The 19,471-nt window shown below is 44.6% G+C and overlaps 1 protein-coding gene across 2 annotated transcripts; it reads right to left on the minus strand.

Moving 5' to 3' along the window:
* Positions 1–1,494: 1,494 nt before the first annotated feature.
* C13H14orf28 (chromosome 13 C14orf28 homolog) lies at positions 1,495–19,443 on the minus strand. Of its 2 annotated transcripts, none has more exons than XM_040332872.1 (5): positions 19,338–19,443; positions 12,917–13,441; positions 9,195–9,284; positions 5,320–5,454; positions 1,495–1,862 (listed from the first exon to the last, which is right to left on the minus strand). In XM_040332872.1, the coding sequence occupies exons 1-5, from the start codon at positions 19,388–19,390 to the stop codon at positions 1,679–1,681; spliced, it is 987 nt and encodes a 328-aa protein (XP_040188806.1). In that variant the 5' UTR covers positions 19,391–19,443; the 3' UTR covers positions 1,495–1,678. The 2 variants fall into 2 exon arrangements, with proteins under 2 accessions (XP_040188806.1, XP_040188807.1); XM_040332873.1 differs by having other exon boundaries at positions 19,315–19,423.
* Positions 19,444–19,471: the final 28 nt, after the last annotated feature.

The following is a 19,471-nucleotide window of genomic DNA, read 5'->3' on the forward strand; positions in this document are numbered from 1 at the left end:
TCTATAGATGTATAAAGAGGACCTGTCATGGCTCTATACATGTATAGGAGTATAAAGAGGACCTGTCATGGCTCTATACATGTATATAGAGGACCTGTCGAGACTCTTTACATGTAAAGGAATATAAAGAGGACCTGCCATGGCTCTATACATGTATAAAGGAGTATAAGGAGGACCTGTCATGGCTCTATACATGTATAAAGGAGTATAACGAGGGCCTGTCATGGCTCTATAGATGTATAAAGAGGGCCTGTCATGGCTCTATACATGCATATAGGCGTTTAAAAGGACCTGCCATGGCTCTATACATGTATCCAGGAGTATAAAGGGACCTGTGAATTGCCGGCGGCCACAATGTCTTTTGCGCAAACTAATCAATGTACGCTAATTGTGTTTTTTTTTGGTACCAAAAATATGTAGAAGAATACATATTGGCCTAAACTGAAGAAAATAGTTTATTTTTCTAAATTTTGGGGATATTTATTATAGCAAAAAGTTAAAAAAGATATATATTTATAGCACAAAAAATAAAAACCGCAGAGGTGATCAAATATCACCAAAAGAAAGCTCTATTTTTGGGAAAAAAAGGACATCAATTTTATTTGGTTAGCGGAGCTGGCGGAACGGGCTGGCGGGCATCAGTATGCTGCCCCCCTAAAAGTGCTGCCTGGTACCCATGGTACCACCCGGTCCCATCATAGGGCCGCGGCCCTGCCTGTCGGTGAGCTCAAACTTATGGGTATGGGGTCCTATAGCATTGGAGGAGGAGGCGGGGTTAACCCACACGTAGTCTGCCATGGAGTCCATCAGGAAAGGGAAAATTACGGTAAGTATTTGAGAATACATTTACAGGTTTTTCTGCTCAAACAGCGGCTCTCCACCCCTAATTTCTTCTCCCCCCCAGTGCCTTCTATTGGCTAAACAAAAATGCCTGAAGCTGTAAAACGCTTCTGAAACACTTTAAAAAAAGCTTCCAAAAAGCAGCAAAAAAGCTTAAAAAAAACATGCCAGTAAATCGTCACGCTCAGGTGTGAATGGAGCCAGAATATGCAAACTCAAATTATCAGCACCGACATCATAGAAACCTGTAGTTATTATACTTAAAGGAGTTGTAAAGGAAAACATTTTTTTGGCTAAAATGACTGTTTACAGGGTATAGAGACATAATAGTTAACTGATTCCCTTTAAAAATGATTAAAAATAGATAAAAATCAATCATATAATGTACCTGCAGTTTCTAGTTTCGTTTTTGCATGTTGTTTCCTGCTTCTGTGATGTGCAGAGCCACAGAGCCAATACAGGGCAGTGATGGTTTGGGAAACGAAACCGATTGGCGCTGAGGGGTTTTAGACACACAGTAATCACACCTCCTTGATTAGTGACCACAGAGAGAAAAGCTCCCAGCACTGTGGTCATCAGGAAACAGACAACCAGGAAGTGTGGAGATCAGAGAAGAATTACAGCAACTTGAGAGCAAAAACGAACAATGAGGACATGAAAACAGCACTGCATTAAGGTAAAGGAAGCTATTAAGATAAAAAAAAAATCCTTTACAAACCCTTTAAGCATATTAAATAATGTTTCTTCTAAAATTTCCTTTTTCGCCATCTGTGTTTAAAAAGAAAAAAAGAAAAAGTACATGAGCGATTTGAATAATACCACAATCACACTTGCTGGGTTATTTCTCTGCAGCTCTTACGTATACCAGAGAAGACAACAAGAGAAGCTCAGGGGGTTTATTTAATAAGATTAAGTTGACGTTCCTCAGGCCGTCGTAATGCATCCAATAACCGTCGATCTGGAAGGCTGCGGAGTAGTGATGCTCCTCTTTGTTGAAGAGAGTGGCACCTTCCAGCAGGTATCTGAAAGCAGGTCACATGACAGGCGTTAGGTCCGGTTCACCATAGCTCTCTGGCTTCAATACTTTGGGGTGGATTTACGGACTGTGCGGCTGCACTCATTATCCATGGAGCTTGGAGAATGCGCTAAAGCTCTGTTGATTTCCACCATCCAATCAGGTGCAAGTAAAAATTGTGTTTTAACCACTTCCCGACCGCCGCATGTACATATACGTCGGCAGAATGGCACGTACAGGCACATTGGCGTACCTGTACGTCCCTGCCTAGACGTGGGTCGGGGGTCCGATCGGGACCCCCCCCGCTACACGCGGCGGTCGGGTTCCCTCGGGGAGCGATCCAAGACGACGGCGCGGCTATTTGTTTATAGCCGCTCCGTCGCGATCGCTCCCCGGAGCTGAAGAACGGGGAGAGCCGTATGTAAACACAGCTTCCCCGTGCTTCACTATGGCGCTGCATCGATCGAGTGATCCCCTTTATAGGGGAGACTCGATCGATGACGTCATTCCTACAGCCACACCCCCCTACAGTTGTAAACACACACTAAGTGTACACTAAATCCTACAGCGCCCCCTGTGGTTAACTCCCAAACTGCAACTGTCATTTTCACAATAAAGAATGCAATTTAAATGCATTTTTTGCTGTGAAAATGACAATGGTCCCAAAAATGTGTCAAAATTGTCCGAAGTGTCCGCCATAATGTCGCAGTCACGAAAAAAATCGCTGATCGCCGCCATTAGTAGTAAAAAAAAAAAAATTAATAAAAATGCAATAAAACTATCCCCTATTTTGTAAACGCTATAAATTTTGCGCAAACCAATCGATAAACGCTTATTGCGATTTTTTTTTACCAAAAATAGGTAGAAGAATACGTATCGGCCTAAACTGAGGAAATTTTTTTTTTTTATATATGTTTTTGGGGGATATTTATTATAGTAAAAAGTAAAAAATATTGCATTTTTTTCAAAATTGTCGCTCTATTTTTGTTTATAGCGCAAAAAATAAAAACCGCCGAGGTGATCAAATACCCCCAAAAGAAAGCTCTATTTGTGGGGAAAAAAGGACGCCAATTTTGTTTGGGAGCCACGTCGCACGACCGCGCAATTGTCTGTTAAAGCGACGCAGTCCCAAACTGTAAAAACACCTTGGGTCTTTAGGCAGCATATTGGTCTGGTCCTTAAGTGGTTAAAAAAAAAAAAAAACTTGCACCCGATTGGGTATTCTATGGAAAGTGAAGCTTAGCCGCAATTACTAAGCTCTGGGGAAAATGAGTGCAACTTGCCTTTAGTAAATCAACCTCTTTGAATTTCTTACTTAAGTGCAAGTGCGTACAAGTTTGCAGTTAAAGTGTTACTAACCCCACAACAGTAAAATCAGTCTGTATAATGCAGTAAAGCATGCTTGGTATACTCACTGAGGAACCAAAGGGGTTAATCCTCTGTATTGTGTAAAAAGGCTGTTTTATCCTGTCTCCTCTGATCCTCCCCTTCTTCAACTGTCTCCAAAACAGCCCTGGATAAGACGGAGTCTATGTAGTCTGGCTGCACATGCTCAGTTTGGTGTGTAAAAAACACAAAAGGCAGCGCTCTACGGGAACAGTGAGAACATTTCTGACTGTTCCCATAGAGTCCTGCCTTTTGTGTTTTTTGTCTCCCTTTATTATTTTCCAGTGGTTGGCAGCAGCACTGGGTTACAGTCTTATTTACACTTCCCCATGGCTCATTTCTACATACTTGACTGTCAAGTAATTGTCAGATGTTTTTTCACCTTATTGCATAGGATGCATCAAGGTGAAAAACCAGGAGGGTTTACAAGCCCATTAAAATGCCAAGAAACACAGCTATTCTGCGTCGATCAGCGTTTTTGAGCCATAAGCTTTTGTTGGCGACACAGTTTTGCTAAAATAAAGCTGAACAACGCTACCGTAAAAAAACTCATTCTACAGCTACAGCTAGCGAGTTTTTATAACATCCAGTGCGCATGAGGCCTTAAACTGACTTCATCTGTAGATCAGACGTTATAACTTTTTATTGGATAGGTTTCATAGCAGAAAGTAAAAAATATTGTTTTTTATTCCAAAATTGTCAGCCTTTTTTTGTTTATAGCGCAACAAATAAAAAATAAAGCAGAGTTGATAAAATAGCAATAAAACGCTATTTGTGGGAATTTTTTTTCCCCATAAATTTTATTTGGGTATAGCGTCGCATGACCGCGCAATTGTCAGTTAAGGTACTGCGATGCTGTATCGCAAAAAATGGCCTGGCCGTGAAGGTGGTGGTGGTGGTGGGGGGGGGTGGGACAAATCTTCCAGAGGTCAAGTGGTAAAGCAGGCACCGATCTTTCCATTGTCCCAGGCGGTTTCACCTTTCCGTGTGCTTGTTAGTACATGTCAAAGCATCTGTTATATCAGGGGTAGGCAACCTTTGGCACTCCAGCGGTTGTGGAACTACATTTCCCATGATGCATTGCAAGGTTGGCAGTTTGGCAGTTACAAATGTATTTTTGCAACAGCTGGAGTGCCACAGGTTGCCTACCCCTGTGTTATATTGTAGATATGCAATCCTTGCTATTAATAGATATGCAATCCATTCTATTACCGTGTTTCCCCGAAAATAAGCCTGGGTCTTATATTAATTATGCCAACAAAAGACACGGTAGGGCTTATTTTCGGGGTAGGTCTTACCAAGTAATGTGCTGTCTTCTCTCCCCCTCTCTCTCCCTGCCTGTCAGGAATCCCCAAAAATAAGCCCTAGTTAAAAATGCTTGTAAAATCCTATAATCCACTCTATTACAGTATTATATAATATACAATATGTGTGTTTCTGTAATATAATTGTGCCAAATACATTTGTTATACCACGACTCTGCACTTCTGTTACCCACCGGAGCTCTCTTCCCCGCAATTATATTACAGAAACACACACATTGTACATTATAAACTACTGTAATAGAGTGGATTATACAAGCATTTTTAACTAGGGCTTATTTTCGGGGTAGGGCTTATATTGCAGCCCTCCTGAAAAATAACGCTAGGCCTTATTTTCAGGATAGGTCTTATTTTTGGGGAAACAGGGTAATAGATATGCAATCTATTCTATTATTCGATATGCAATCCATTCTATTAATAGATATACAACCAATTCTATTAATAGATATACAACCAATTCTATTATTAGATATGCAAACCATTCTATTAATAGATATGCAACCCATTCTATTATTAGATATGCAATCCATTCTATTAATAGATATACAACCAATTCTATTATTAGATATGCAAACCATTCTATTAATAGATATGCAAACCATTCTATTATTAGATATGCAAACCATTCTATTAATAGATATGCAAACCATTCTATTATTAGATATGCAAACCATTCTATTATTAGATATGCAAACCATTCTATTAATAGATATGCAAACCATTCTATCATTAGATATACAGTTACTTTGTACTCACTTGTGATCAGACAAATCCAAATAATAAGGTACATAGGCCAAGTCTTCTGACTTCCACTGTTCCATGTTCAATATAACAAATGGAGGAGGTCCGTAACAGAAAACCCTCTGAGAAAATTCCCTCAAGCATCCACACCTAGACAAGACAGACAGTTGATATCTGTCACCATCCTGTGCAAAAACAAGACAGGCACTGACAGAACGCACAGTCATTTACAGTTAAAATAGTATCATTTAAAGTGTACCTGTCACCAACATAAAATGAGGGTCTAGCATAGCTTTCCCATAGCAGGCAACACAAAGGTACTCCCCATGATTCTGATCATCCTCAGAAAGCTGGTCATGTGTGTCCAGAGCACTCTATGGGCCAGATTCTCAAAGAGTTACGCCGGCGTATCAGCAGATACGCCGACGTAACTCCGAATCTAAGCCCGTCGTATGTCTAAATGTATTCTCAAACTGAGATACACTTAAACATGCCTAAGATACGACGGCCTGCGCAGTCGTATCTTAGGGTGCAATATTTACGCTGGCCGCTAGGTGGCGCTTCCATTGCGGTCGGCGTAGAATATGCAAATGAGTCGTTACGCCGATTCACGAACGTACGCTTGCCCGTCGCAGTAAATTTACGCCGTTTCCGTAAGAGATACGTGGCGTAAAGATAAACATGCCCCCTAGGTGGCGTATCCAATGTTAAGTATGGCCGTCGTTCCCGCGTTGAAATTTGAAAATTTTACGTCGTTTGCGTAAGTCGTCCGTGAATGGCGCTGGACGCCATTTATGTTAACGTCGAAACCAATGACGTCCTTGCGACGTCATTTAGCGCAATGCACGTCGGGAAATTTTAGGGACGGCGCATGCGCAGTACGATCGGCGCGGGAACGCGCCTAATTTAAATGATCCACGCCCCCTACCTGGATCATTTGAATTAGGCGGGCTTGCGCCGGAGAATTTACGCTACGCCGCCGCAACTCTACAGGCAAGAGATACGTTACGCCCGCACAGTTTTACTCCAATCTACGAGAATCTGGCCCTATATACTTATTCACCGATAGATTCTATCTTGGCACATTGACATGACACCCCTCATTTTTTCATTGTAATGTGCATCTCAACAACCGGCACTCAAAGTTAGTATTTATATACAGCGTCGATAACGATTCGGTAGGCTCGCAAGACCCAAAGGACCAGATTACAGGGGAGGCTACATTTGGAGACCTTTTGGTGCCTGCTATTAGGCTATGTAGTGATTCTAAAGCTTTGTTTTTTTAAAATAACAAACATGTTATACTTCGCTGCTCTGTGCAGTGGTTTTGCACAGAGCAGCCCCGATCCTTCTCTTCTTGAGTCCCCCACCAAGTGCCTACCACAGCAAGCTGCTTGATATGGGGGCACTCATGTGAGCCCTTTGTGTGTATATAAGACACAGAGCACGGCTCGGCTCTGCCCCCTCCTCACTGGCCTTGGTTGACAACAGCGGGAGCCAATGGTTCTCGCTGCTGTCTCTAAGCCAATGAGAAGTGAGAGAGCCTCGACTCTCATGCACATCACTGGATTGGGGTTAGGGGAGTGTAAAAAGGGGGGGGGGAGCAGCAATCAGAAGGTTTTACCTTCATGCATAAAATCTATAAAGGTAAAAAACCTTCTACCTTTACAACCACTTTAAAGAGGAAGTAAACCCTCAACAAAAAAAAACACCCTGCAAGACAATGGCATAATGAGCTAGTAAGCATAGCATACTAGCTCATTATGAATTACTTACCTGAGATCGAAGCTGCGGCAGCGGTCCTCATTCCCCTCCTCCGTCGCCATCTCTCCCGGAGTGACTTCCGGGTATCGATGATGTCAATCCCGCACACGCGCGCGGAAGCCGACAGTCACGGCATGATCGCCTTTAGAAATGGCGTGGTTTCCACAGTGCGCCTTCGCCATTGTCTACGGCACATGCGACGTAGACATCGGTGCCGGTCTCTTTTGCAAATATCTCCTAAACCGTGTAGATTTAGGAGATATTTGTTGCACCTACAGGTAAGCCTTAATCTAGGCTTATCTGTAGGTAAAAGTAAGTGTTTACAACCACTTTAAGGCCAGGTTTACATACACTGGATTACCAAAAGTATTGGGAACATGAACTTTAATCACTTGTTGACCAGCCGCCGTCCTTATACGGCAGCAGGTCAGCTCTCCTGCGCGATTTGCTGTACCTGTACAGTGGCTCGGGCAGGCGGGCGAGCGTCGTTGCGGCAGCGTGCCTGCGGTACCATGTCCGCCTGCGACCACCTAGTTCAGAGGCAGTACAGGGATCTGCCAGTGTAAACAAGCGGATCCCCATTCTAACAGGAGACACGACAGATCTACTGTTCCCAGTGATCGGGGTTAATGATCTCTGTCATGTCCCAGTGAGCCCAGCCCTACAGTTAGAACACACCTAGGGAACACAGTTAACCCCTTGATCGCCCCCCTAGTGTTAACTCCTTCCCTGCCAGTGTCATTTATACATGGATTAGTGCATTTTTATAGCACTGATCAATGTAATAATGTCACTGGTCCCCAATTTGGAGGGGTCCCTCGAATTGGACCTTCATTTAGGGTCAGATTTGTCCACCGCAGTATCACGGTGCTGCTAAAAATCGCAGATCGCCGCCATTACTATTAAAAACAATAATAATAAAAAAAAAATGTAACTCCCTAAATCTATCCCATAGTTTGTAGACGCAATATTTTCCTCAAACCAATCAATATACACTTATTGCGATTTTTTTTTATTACCAAAAGAAGAATATATATCGGCCTAAACTGATTGATAAATGTGTTTTTCTATATTTTTTTGGGGTATGCATTATAATAAATATAAAATAAAAAAATAATCAAAATTGTCGCTTTGTATATAGCGCAAAAAATAAATAAATAAAAAAAAGCAGCAGAGGTGATCAAATCCACCAAAAGAAAGCTCTATTTGTGGGGAAAAAAAATTGTTTGGGTGCAGCGACGCACGACTGCGCAATTGTTAAGGCTGTATTGCAAAAAATGGCCTGGTCATTAGGGGACAAATCCTTTCCGCTCCGTAAAGCGGAGTTCCATCCAAAAATGGAACTTCACCTGTCCGCATTCCCCCCACCTCCGATGTCACATTTGGCACCTTTCAGGGAGGTGCAGATACCTGTCCAATACAGGTATTTTCTCCATGTTCGGCCCCTCCTCTGTCCCCGACTGTCTTCTGGGAGACACACAGGTCCCAGAATACAGCAGGGACCACTCAGAACGCGAAGCGCGACTCGCACATACACAGTAGAGCCGCAGGGCTCCGGCCAATCACAGTGCTGGAGTCCGCTATACTTGGAAGTAACTCCGGGAGTGATTTTTTAATGACATATTAGCCATGACTAAGCACTGAACCAGTGTGAAACGCGTCGGCTGTCCCTTTTCTGACTGTATTCTGTGATGCATGTCCATTGATCTCACAAATAAAGACAACTTTTGAAGTTTCTTTGGAGTGCGGCTGTCCATCCCTTCTGAAAATTCTACAACTCTGGGAGTGATGTCGCCGGCTGGAGCAGGGTACGAGGACCGCTGCGGGGGTTTCGATTTAAGGTAAGTCATTCATAATGAGCTAGTATGCTATGCATACTAGCTCATTATCCCTTTGTCTTGCAGGTTGTTGTTTTTTTCTTGGGTTTACAACCACTTTAATAACATAGAGAAAAGTGCACAGCAACTCATAGCAACTGGATTTCAACTTGCAGTCGTCAAATGATGAAAGTGATCAGATGTGTGTGGTTGCTACACTTTACAGTAAAGTATATGACGGCGCAGAGAAGTCCATCCTTGCGGCATGACCGTGTTACCAATGCCACGGTCTTGTCATGGGTTTCTTACCCTTTCTGTTCGCACACTTCAATCCTAGAGCAGAAGAGTTCATCCACTGCCATCTGAATGAGGTCTCCATGAGGTATGTCATGAGGGGGGCTGTATAAATGAAAAAAGAGCAAAGTCAGACTCATGGCTCACACATGGAAACCCGACCATTATCATCATCTCTCCTTAGCTGACAACAGCCAAGGCAGTCTTCCCTTTACTTGGTCACGCACATTACGGGGGGTAATCAAAGACCCTTGATCTGCATCTGCCCCAGGGCCTCCAGTAGAGACTTTGCAAAATGCATCAGCGTGAGATGGCTTACAATTTGACCCAGCGACCATTAAGAGGAATTCCAGGTATGGATATTTTATACATTGTTACATTGGTTCAGCATGGAACTATTAGGTAGATTCAGAAAGAGTTAGGCCGGCTTATCAGTAGATAAGCCGGCCTAACTCTGAATCTACGCCGGCGTTTGTTTAAGCGTATGCTCAAACAGAGATACGCTTAAAGCGGTGGTTCACCCATAAAAACGACTTCCCCCTATTACAATACGATTATGCCTTTGATTTTTTTTTGGCTGCTGTACATACCTGGGTACAGCTATTCACCCGTGTCCTCCGGGTTGCGAGTCCCGCGGGAGTGGGCGTTCCTAACATGGCGGTGATTGACGTTTTGACTAAAAAACGAGCTCCCCCGTCGCGTAAGCAGCGTCACGATTGGCGGAAGGAGCCGAACGGCGAGTCGGCGCTATACTGCGCCTGCGCATCGCAGTTCGGCTCCTTTCGCCAGTCGTCACGCGGCTTACGCGACGGGGGGGAGCTCATTTTTTAGTCAAAACGTCAATCACCGCCATGTTAGGAACGCCCACTCCCGCGGGACTCGCAACCCGGAGGACACGGGTGAATAGCTGTACCCAGGTATGTACAGCAGCAAAAAAAAAATTAAAGGCATAATCGTATTGTAATGCGGGGGGGCAGTGTAATAGGGGGAAGTCGTTTTTAGGGTGAACCACCGCTTTAAACAAAGCTAAGATAGGACGGCTTGTGCCATTCTATCTTAGCTTGCAATTTTTTTGCTGGCCGCTAGATGGCGCATCCATTGCGGCCGGCGTAGATTATGTAAATGAGCGTGTACGCCGATTCCTGAAAGTACGCCAGGCCACCGCAGTCGAAGTACGTTGTTTCCGTAAGGCCTTAGGCGGCCTAAAGTTATTCCACCTATGAGGTGGAATAACAATGTTAAAGTATGGCCGCCGTTCCCGCCGCGAGGTTCGAATTTTTTTACGTCGTTTGCGCAAGTCGTCCGCGAATCGGGAGTTACGTCGTTTACGTCCACGTCGAAATCAATAGGCCCGTACGGCGTACTTAGCCGCAATGCGCACTGGGAAATGTAGGCGCCCGGCGCATGCGCACTAGCAGAAAACGTCAGGTCAAGCCTCATTTCCATACAACACGCCCCCTCCAACCAATTTGAATTAGGCGCCCTTACGCCCGCGCGTTTTAGGCTACGCCGCCGTAGATTAGCAGGTAAGTTGATTTAGAATCATTACTAGCCTAGCTAATTTACGGCGGCGTAGCCTAAAAAGGCTAAGCTACGCCGCCGCAATCTTTAGGCTCACGTACCTGAATCTACCTATATGTATATACCATACCCGGCTGATGCCCCTGGAAGTTGGAAATTACTGACGTAGACACCGCTACCAGGGTTGCCAACTTTCAGTAAATTTACAAACAGTTTGTAAAATCCATAATTGTTGCATCTGTCCATGAACGTCAGTTACGGACATGCAGCCTACATGACCGTAATGGAAATTCAAGGACAGATGCAAAAAGTAGATTTTACTGAAAGTTGGCAACCCTGACCGCTACACCAATGATCTCCACTACCTTCTGGGTCCTGTGCCAAGCGACTGGCGTGCTGCATTCTCAACACAGGAGGTCGACTGCTCAGCACAGGCATAGAGCAGGGAGAACTTGACAACATTTTTAAACCTTCCCTGCTGCAAAAATATGTTATTGATGCGGTGTCCCCATTTGTAGATTTGTCCCAACTTCCTGTCCTGAAGACAGTAGAAAAAAAAAAACGACAGAGGCTCAAATGCCCACCCTTAAGGCTATCTTTAATTCTAGCTGCAGGTTTTCTCCTCAGCAGATTCAAAACCTTACTATTAGGGTTGCACTGATACTGATATCGGTATCAGTGCTGATACTAAGCATTTGCATGAGTATCGGCAAATGCTCCGATACCTGAAACCGATACTTTCAGATCTTTCAGCTGTCAGCGGGATTCTCTACTGTAAAAATAAATAAAAAAAAAGCCAGCAATGTTGGGGCCGTTATAAGTATCTGTCTGGCGCTCGGCCCATCATTTGCATGGGGTCACGCCTCATTTGCATGGCTCACTCCCACTTCCACCTACGCCGGCTTGCGCCTTAGAAACCCAGCCCAGTTTTGGGAGCAATGGCTTTGTGAATTCCATGCTTGCCTCTCTGCGCTGCGTCGGCGTAGCGTATATTATTTGCGCTACGGCAGCGTAATGTGCGCCCGCTCTTTGTGAATCTGGGCCATTGTGGGTTTTTTTCCCCCCAAAATTGGCACTCTTCTTTTGTTTATAGTGCAAAAAATAAAAACCGCAGAGGTGATCCAATACCACCAAAAGAAAACTCTATTTGTGGGAAAAAAAGGCCATCAATTTTGTTTGGGTACAGCGTCGCACAACCGCGCAATTGTCAGTTAAAGCGACGCAGTGCCGTATCGCAAAAAATGGCCTGGTCATGGGCAGCCAAATCTTCCGGGGCTGAAGTGGTTAAAAACTGATAAATCATTCAGCTGTCAGTGGGGTTCCAAGGGGCAGATTCACGTAGAATCGCCTTACTCTGCGGCGGCGTAACGTATTACATTTACGTTACACCGCCGCAAGTTTTACGGGCAAGTGCTTGATTCACAAAGCACTTGCCTGTAAACTTGCGGTGGCGTAACGTAAATCCGTCCGGCGCAAGCCCGCCTAATTCAAATGGGGCGTGTATCATTTAAATTAGGCGCGTTCCCGCGCCGAACGTCCTGCGCATGCGCCGTCCCTAAAATTTCCCGACGTGCATTGCGCTAAATGACGTCGCAAGGACGTCATTGGTTTCGACGTTAACGTAAATGGCGTCCAGCGCCATTCATGGACGACTTACGCAAACAACGTTAAATTTTAAATTTTGACGCGGGAACGACGACTATACTTAACATTGGCTAGACCACCTAGGGGGCAGGTTTAGTTTTACGCCGCGTATCTCTACGGAAACGGCGTACATTTACTGCGACAGGGACAAAGCGTACGTTCGTGAATCGGCGTAACGACTCATTTGCATATTCTACGCCGACCGCAATGAAATCGCCACCTAGCGGCCGGCCTAGAATTGCAGCCTAAGATCCGACGGTGTAAGTCACTTACACCTGTCGGATCTTAGGGAGATCTATGCGTAACCTGACTCTATGAATCAGGCGCATAGATACGACCGTCGTATCTCTTTTATGAATCTGCCCCCAAGTCCCTGCAATTGGAGCTGTCTAAAAAAATAAAATAAACAGCCTAATGTTTATCAACAACATTGCTCAGTTGAAACAGAAAGCTAAGAAGAAACATTGTTTCTTTTTGTATCTTTCAGTTTCTTCATCTACAGATCAAAGGGATGAACTTCAGTCAGTTTAAAGCAACCTGTCAAGTAAAATGTTTGAAAGTGCTTTACTTACTTGATAAGAATAGTCTCCATGTTACTCTCCTGCAAACGGATGGGGCACTGCGAGTTGGAGCAGTAACTCTCCTGTATGGTGGCCATCAAACGCTCCAGGTTTCTGGTGAAATTCTCATGTTCATTCCCAAACAAGTCAATTTCAAGAGATGCTTTGTGTATGCCGGATTTGTACTGCCTCTTCTCCATCTTGTCCCATATCCAGAGCAGTTTGACAGAGGTGAAGCTACAGGTGTCCATCAGATGGAGGAAACAATCCACAAACTCTCTGCCCAGGTAGTGGGACAGCTCCCGGGGGAATGTGTTGTTTTCACGCAGGATAACATAAAGGAGCATCAAAAAGCCATCGATGGTGCAGGTGTTCTTCAGGGTGATCTCCACATACAGGGGCATACAAGAGATGGCTTTACGGCCGGCTTTTATGGTGAACACGCCTCCCCACGGAAGTACTGGCCTCCAGAAAGAGCGTTCCTGATCAACGTTGTTTTTGATAGAAGCTTTGATTTCCTGAAACAATGTCTTCATCCTAAACAGAGAAAGACTTAAAATGTTACCAAACCCAAAGCCCTATATTCACTATCAGGGGTCGACAAATCCCGGTCGCCAGGTCGCCATGGCGACTAGAAATAGTGTCCTGGCGACTTGGCTTTGTGAGCTGGTGCCATCTGGTGGTGGCCGTTGGTATTACAAGTTAAGCATTACAAGTTAAACAGCAATTCTAATGTCATTTTTCACTATTTTCACTGCCATCTTCTTCCCTCTAATTAGAACCCCCAAACATTATATATATTTTTTATCCCAACACCCTAGAGCAGGGATATGCAATTAGCGGACCTCCAGCTGTTGCAGAACTACAAGTCCCATGAGGCATAGCAAGACTCTGACAGCCACAAGCATGGCACCCAGAGGCAGAGGCATGATGGGACTTGTAGTTTTGCAACAGCTGGAGGTCCGCTAATTGCATATCCCTGCCCTAGAGAATAAAATGGCGATCGTTGCAATACTTTCTGTCACACCGTATTTGTGCAGCGGTCTTACAAGCGCACTTTTTTGGGAAAAAATTACACTTTTTTTATTTAAAAAAATAAGACAACAGTAAAGTTATCCCCATTTTTTTTAATATTGTGAAAGATAATGTTACGCCGAGTAAATTCATACCCAACATGTCACGCTTCAAAATTGCGTCCGCTCGTGGAATGCCGACAAACTTTTACCCTTTAAAATCTTCATAGGCGACGTTTAAAAAAATCTATAGGTTGCATGTTTTGAGTTACAGAGGAGGTCTAGGGCTAGAATTATTGCTCTCGCTCTACCAATCGCGGCGATACCTCACATATGTGGTTTAAAAAAACGTTTACATATGTGGGCGCTGCTCACGTATGTGTTCGCTTCTGCGCGCAAGCTCGTCGGGACGGGGCGCGTTTTCTGGCTCCTAACTTTTTTAGCTAGCTCCTAGATTCCAGGCAAATTTGTTAAACCCTGATGCTGGTCTCCCACAGTACACAGAAATTCAACTATTTTAGTAAATATAAATTGATAAACACCTTTTCTCATCAGCAGTATATAGCAGTCTTGCGACTTCAATCAGTGTCTGGTTAAAGCTTGTAGGAGGAGTTATCATTCTACTTTGACTGTCCTATGAGGCTGCAGGAACCCTGACCCTCTGTCTAGACAGTGCTGGCTGACCACATGCACCCTCCCAAGAAAAAAAAAAAAACCACACACGCCAATCGCCGGCTCTGGTGACGTGGGTAATGAGAAGACTCGTGAGATTCTCTAATACCACGTACACACGACCGTTTTTCATGACGAGAAAAATGCAATTTTTTTAATTGGTCATTAAAAACGATAGTGTGTAGGCTCCAGAGCATTTTTCTCGACGAGAAAAATGGGCATTAAAATTTAGAACCGGCTCTATTTTTTCTCTTCGTTTTTCACGTCGTCGTTTTTCTCGTCATGAAAAACGGTGGTGTGTAGGCTTTAACGACGAGTAAAAAAATGTGCATGCTCAGAAGCAAGTTATGAGAAGGGAAATTTGCAAAATCAGCCCAAAGGGTGGTGCCATTCGAATGGAACTTCCCCTTTATAGTGCCGTCGTACGTGTTGTACGTCACCGCGCTTTGCTCGAGCATTTTTTTTATCACGATCGTGTGTATGCAAGGCAAGGTACTCACATTTAACCACTTAAGGACCTTTTTCAGATTTGGTGTTTACAAGACTAAAACAGTTTTCTTTGCTAGAAAATTACTTAAAACCCCCAAACATTATATATATTTTTTCCCAACACCCTAGAGAATAAAATGGCAGTCATTGCAATACTTTTTGTCACACCGTATTTGCGCAGCGGTCCTACAAGCGCACTTTTTTTTGGAAAAAATTCACTTTTTTGTAATAAAAAAATAAGACAACAGTAAAGTTAGCCCAATTTTTTATATATTGTGAAAGATAGTATTACGCTCGTGGAATGGCGTCAAACTTTTACCCTTAAAAATCTCCATAGGCGACGTTTAAAAAATTCTATAGGTTGCATTTTTTGAGCTACAGAGGAGTTCTAGGACTAGAATTATTGCTCTTGCTCCAACGATCGCGGTGATACCTCACTTGTGTGGTTTGAACACCGTTTTCATATGCGGGCGCTACTCACGTATGCGTTCGCTTCTGCACACAAGCTCGTCGGGACGGGGCACTTTAAAAAAAAAATGTTTTTGTTTTCTTATTTATTTTTATTTATTTTATAAATTTTTACACTGAAAAAAAAAATGGATCACTTTTTCTCCTATTACAAGGAATGTAAACATCCCTTGTAATAGAAAAAAGCATGACAGGTCCTCTTATATATGAGATCTGGGGTCAAAAAGACCTCAGATCTTATATTTAGACTTAAATGCAAAAAAAAAAAAAAAAGACAACTAGAAAATATTGCTTTAAGAACGTTTTGACGTCACTTCCGCCCTGGCTATGCTATGGGGACGGGTGGGGGCCATCTTGCCCTCACTCGTATCCCAGCCGACCAGGGGACAGGACCCGATTGCCTCCGCCGGTACCGGCGGCTCTCGTCGTGTGTATGCGGTATTAGAGAATCTCACGACTCTTCTCATTACCCACGTCACCAGAGCCGGCGATTGGCGTGTTTTTTTTTTTTGGGAGGGTGCATGTGGTCAGCACAAGGCCAATCAGCACTGTCCAGAAAGAGGGTCAGGGTTCCTGCAGCCTCATAGGACAGTCAAAGTAGAATGATAACTCCTCCTACAAGCTTTAACCAGACACTGGATGACAGGCAATTATAAGTCCTAACAGGGTGTAATACGCTGTATAGAGGGGAGTAGGAAAGTAAATAGACCAGGGGTCAGGTGACAGGTAATCAGGGGTGATAGTGATATGTGGGAACCAGTTGATAAGCTAATTGGGAGCCACCATTAAACAACTAGACAGGGGAGAAGAACTCTATAGGGGGATAAAAGAGGAGGGATGTGTTGTAAAGTGGGCGGATAAACCATATTAGAGGATAATGAAAAACATAATTAGGGTGATAACCTTTATATGGGGATGAAAGTGGGCAAAAACAAAACAGGGAAGATAAGCTGTATATATGATGGGTCAGCTGATGTGTAAACAAGGTGGGAGTAATAAACTGTATAGAGGGGCTATGTAAATAGAAGGATGTGATAAGCTGTGGGGGATGGAAACTAAGTGGGGGTCATGAGCTGTAGAGGGCATGTAAAAGTGGGGGTGGCGATAAGCTGTATGGGGGGTATGTAAACAGAAAGGGGTGATAAGCTGTATGGGGGGTATGTCTGTATACAGGGAGGGTGGTAAGCTGTATGGGGGTATGTAAATAGAGGGGGTTGATAAGCTGTATGTGGGGGGTATGTATGTAAACAGAGGGGGTGGTAAGCTGTATGGGGTATGTAAACAGAAGGGTGATAAGCTGTATGGGCGTATGTATGTAAACAGAGGGGGTGATAAGCTGTATGGGGGGTATGTATGTAAATAGAGGGGGTGATAAGCTGTATGGGGTGGTATGTAAACAAAGGGGTTGATAAGCTGTATGCGTGGTGGGTATGTAAACAGAGAGGGTATGTATGGGGGTATGTATGAAAACAGAGGGGTGATAAGCTGTATGGGGGGTATATAAACAGAATGGGTGATAAGCTGTATGGGGGGTATGTATGTAAATGGAGGGGGTGATAAGCTGTATGTGTGGTGGGTATGTAAACAGAGAAGGTATGTATGTAAACAGAGGGGGCGAAAAGCTGTATTGGGGGTATGTATAAAAACAGAGGGGTGATAAGCTGTATGGGGGTGGTATGTAAACAGAGTAGGTAATAAGCTGTATGGGGGGTATGTATGTAAATAGAGGGGGTGTTAAGCTGTATGGGGGGTGGTATGCAAACAGAGGGGGGTGATAAGCTGTATGTATGTAAATAGAGGGGATGATAAGCTGTATGGGGGGGTATGTATGTAAACAGAGGGGGTGATAAGCTGTATGGGGGGGTGGTATGTAAACAAAGAGGATGATAAGCTGTATGTATGTAAACAGAGGGGGTGATAAGCTGTATGGGGGGTATGTATGTAAGCAGAGGGGGTGATAAGTTTTATGGGGGGTATGTATGTAAACAGAGGGGGTGATAAGCTGTATTGGGGGGGGTATGTATGTAAACAGAGGGGGTGATAAGCTGTATGGGGGGTATGTATGTAACAAGAGGAATGATAAGCTGTATTGCGGGTATGTATGCAACTAGAGGGGTGATAAGCTGTATGGGGGGTGGTATGTAAACAGAGGGGGTAATAAGCTGTATGGGGGGTATGTATGTAACTAGAGGGGTGATAAGCTGTATGGGGGGTATGTATGTAAACAGAGGGGGTGATAAGCTGTATGGGGGGTATGTATGTAAACAGAGGGGGTGATAAGCTGTATGGGGGTATGTATGTAAACAGAGGGGGTGATAAGCTGTATGGGGGTATGTATGTAACTAGAGGGGTGATAATCTGTATGGGGGGTGGAATGTAAACAGAGGGGGTGATAAGCTGTATGGGGGGGGTATGTATGCAACTAGAGGGGTGATAAGCTGTATGGGGGGTGGTATGTAAACAGAGGGGGTAATAAGCTGTATGGGGGGTATGTATGTAACTAGAGGGGTGATAAGCTGTATGGGGGGTATGTATGTAAACAGAGGGGGTGATAAGCTGTATGGGGGTATGTATGTAAACAGAGGGGGTGATAAGCTGTATGGGGGTATGTATGTAAATAGAGGGAGTGATAAGTTGTTTGGAGGGTATGTATGTAACTAGAGGGGTGATAATCTGTATGGGGGGTGGAATGTAAACAGAGGGGGTGATAAGATGTATGGGGGGGTATGTATGTAAACAGAGGGGGTGATAAGCTGTATGGGGGGTGGTATGTAAACAGAGGGGGTGATAAGCTGTATGGGGGGGTATGTATGTAAACAGAGGGGGTGATAAGCTGTATGGGGGGGTATGTATGTAAACAGAGGGGGTGATGAGCTGTATGGGGGGCGGTATGTAAACAGAGGGGGTGATAAGCTGTATGGGGGGTGGTATGTATGTAAACAGAGGGGGTGATAAGCTGTATGGGGGGTGGTATGTAAATAGAGGGGGTGATAAGCTGTATGGGGGGTATGTATGTAAACAGAGGGGGTGTTAAGCTGTTTGGGGGGGTATGTATGTAAATAGAGGGGGTGATAAGCTGTATGGGGGGTATGTAAATAGAGGGGGTGATAAGCTGTATGGGGGGTATGTATGTAAACAGAGGGGGTGATAAGCTGTATGGGGGGTATGTATGTAAACAGAGGGGGTGATAAGCTGTATGGGGGGTATGTATGTAAACAGAGGGGGTGATAAGCTGTATGGGGGGTATGTATGTAAACAGAGGGGGTGAGAAGCTGTATGGGGGGTATGTATGTAAACAGAGGGGGTGATAAGTTGTTTGGGGGGGTATGTATGTAAACAGAGGGGGTGAGAAGCTGTATGGGGGGTATGTATGTAAACAGAGGGGGTGAGAAGCTGTATGGGGGGTATGTATGTAAACAGAGGGGGTGATAAGCTGTATGGGGGGTATATATGTAAACAGAAGGGGTGATAAGTTGTTTGGGGGGTATGTATGTAAACAGAGGGGGTGATAAGCTGTATGGGGGGTATGTATGTAAACAGAGGGGGTGAGAAGCTGTAGGGGGGGGGGTATACAGAGGGGGGAGGTCATGCACGCACAATGGGCGGAGCTTCATCTTGATGGGGGAGGGGAGTCCTGTCAGAATAGATGTACACTGTTGATGCTGGGGAAAGGGGGCATCACACATAGCAGCCATTGGCGCAGCATCCAGCCAATAGTATCCCGGGAAAGCCCCCGCACACAGGTTACCCTCTGCCCGAGCATCTCACCCGCTGCAGTGGAGCGCGCTCACCCCAGAAGAACGCCCGCAGGGCCCCGAGGGGCGGCTCCGGCACCCTCCAACATGAACTCCACTCCGTCCACGTCCGCCTCCCTACGTGCATAAACAAGCACGACGTCAGCGCGCCCCGTGCGTGAGTTCTACAG

The sequence above is a fragment of the Rana temporaria genome, chromosome 13 (genome assembly GCF_905171775.1).
Source record: "Rana temporaria chromosome 13, aRanTem1.1, whole genome shotgun sequence".
Lineage (NCBI taxonomy): Eukaryota > Metazoa > Chordata > Amphibia > Anura > Ranidae > Rana > Rana temporaria.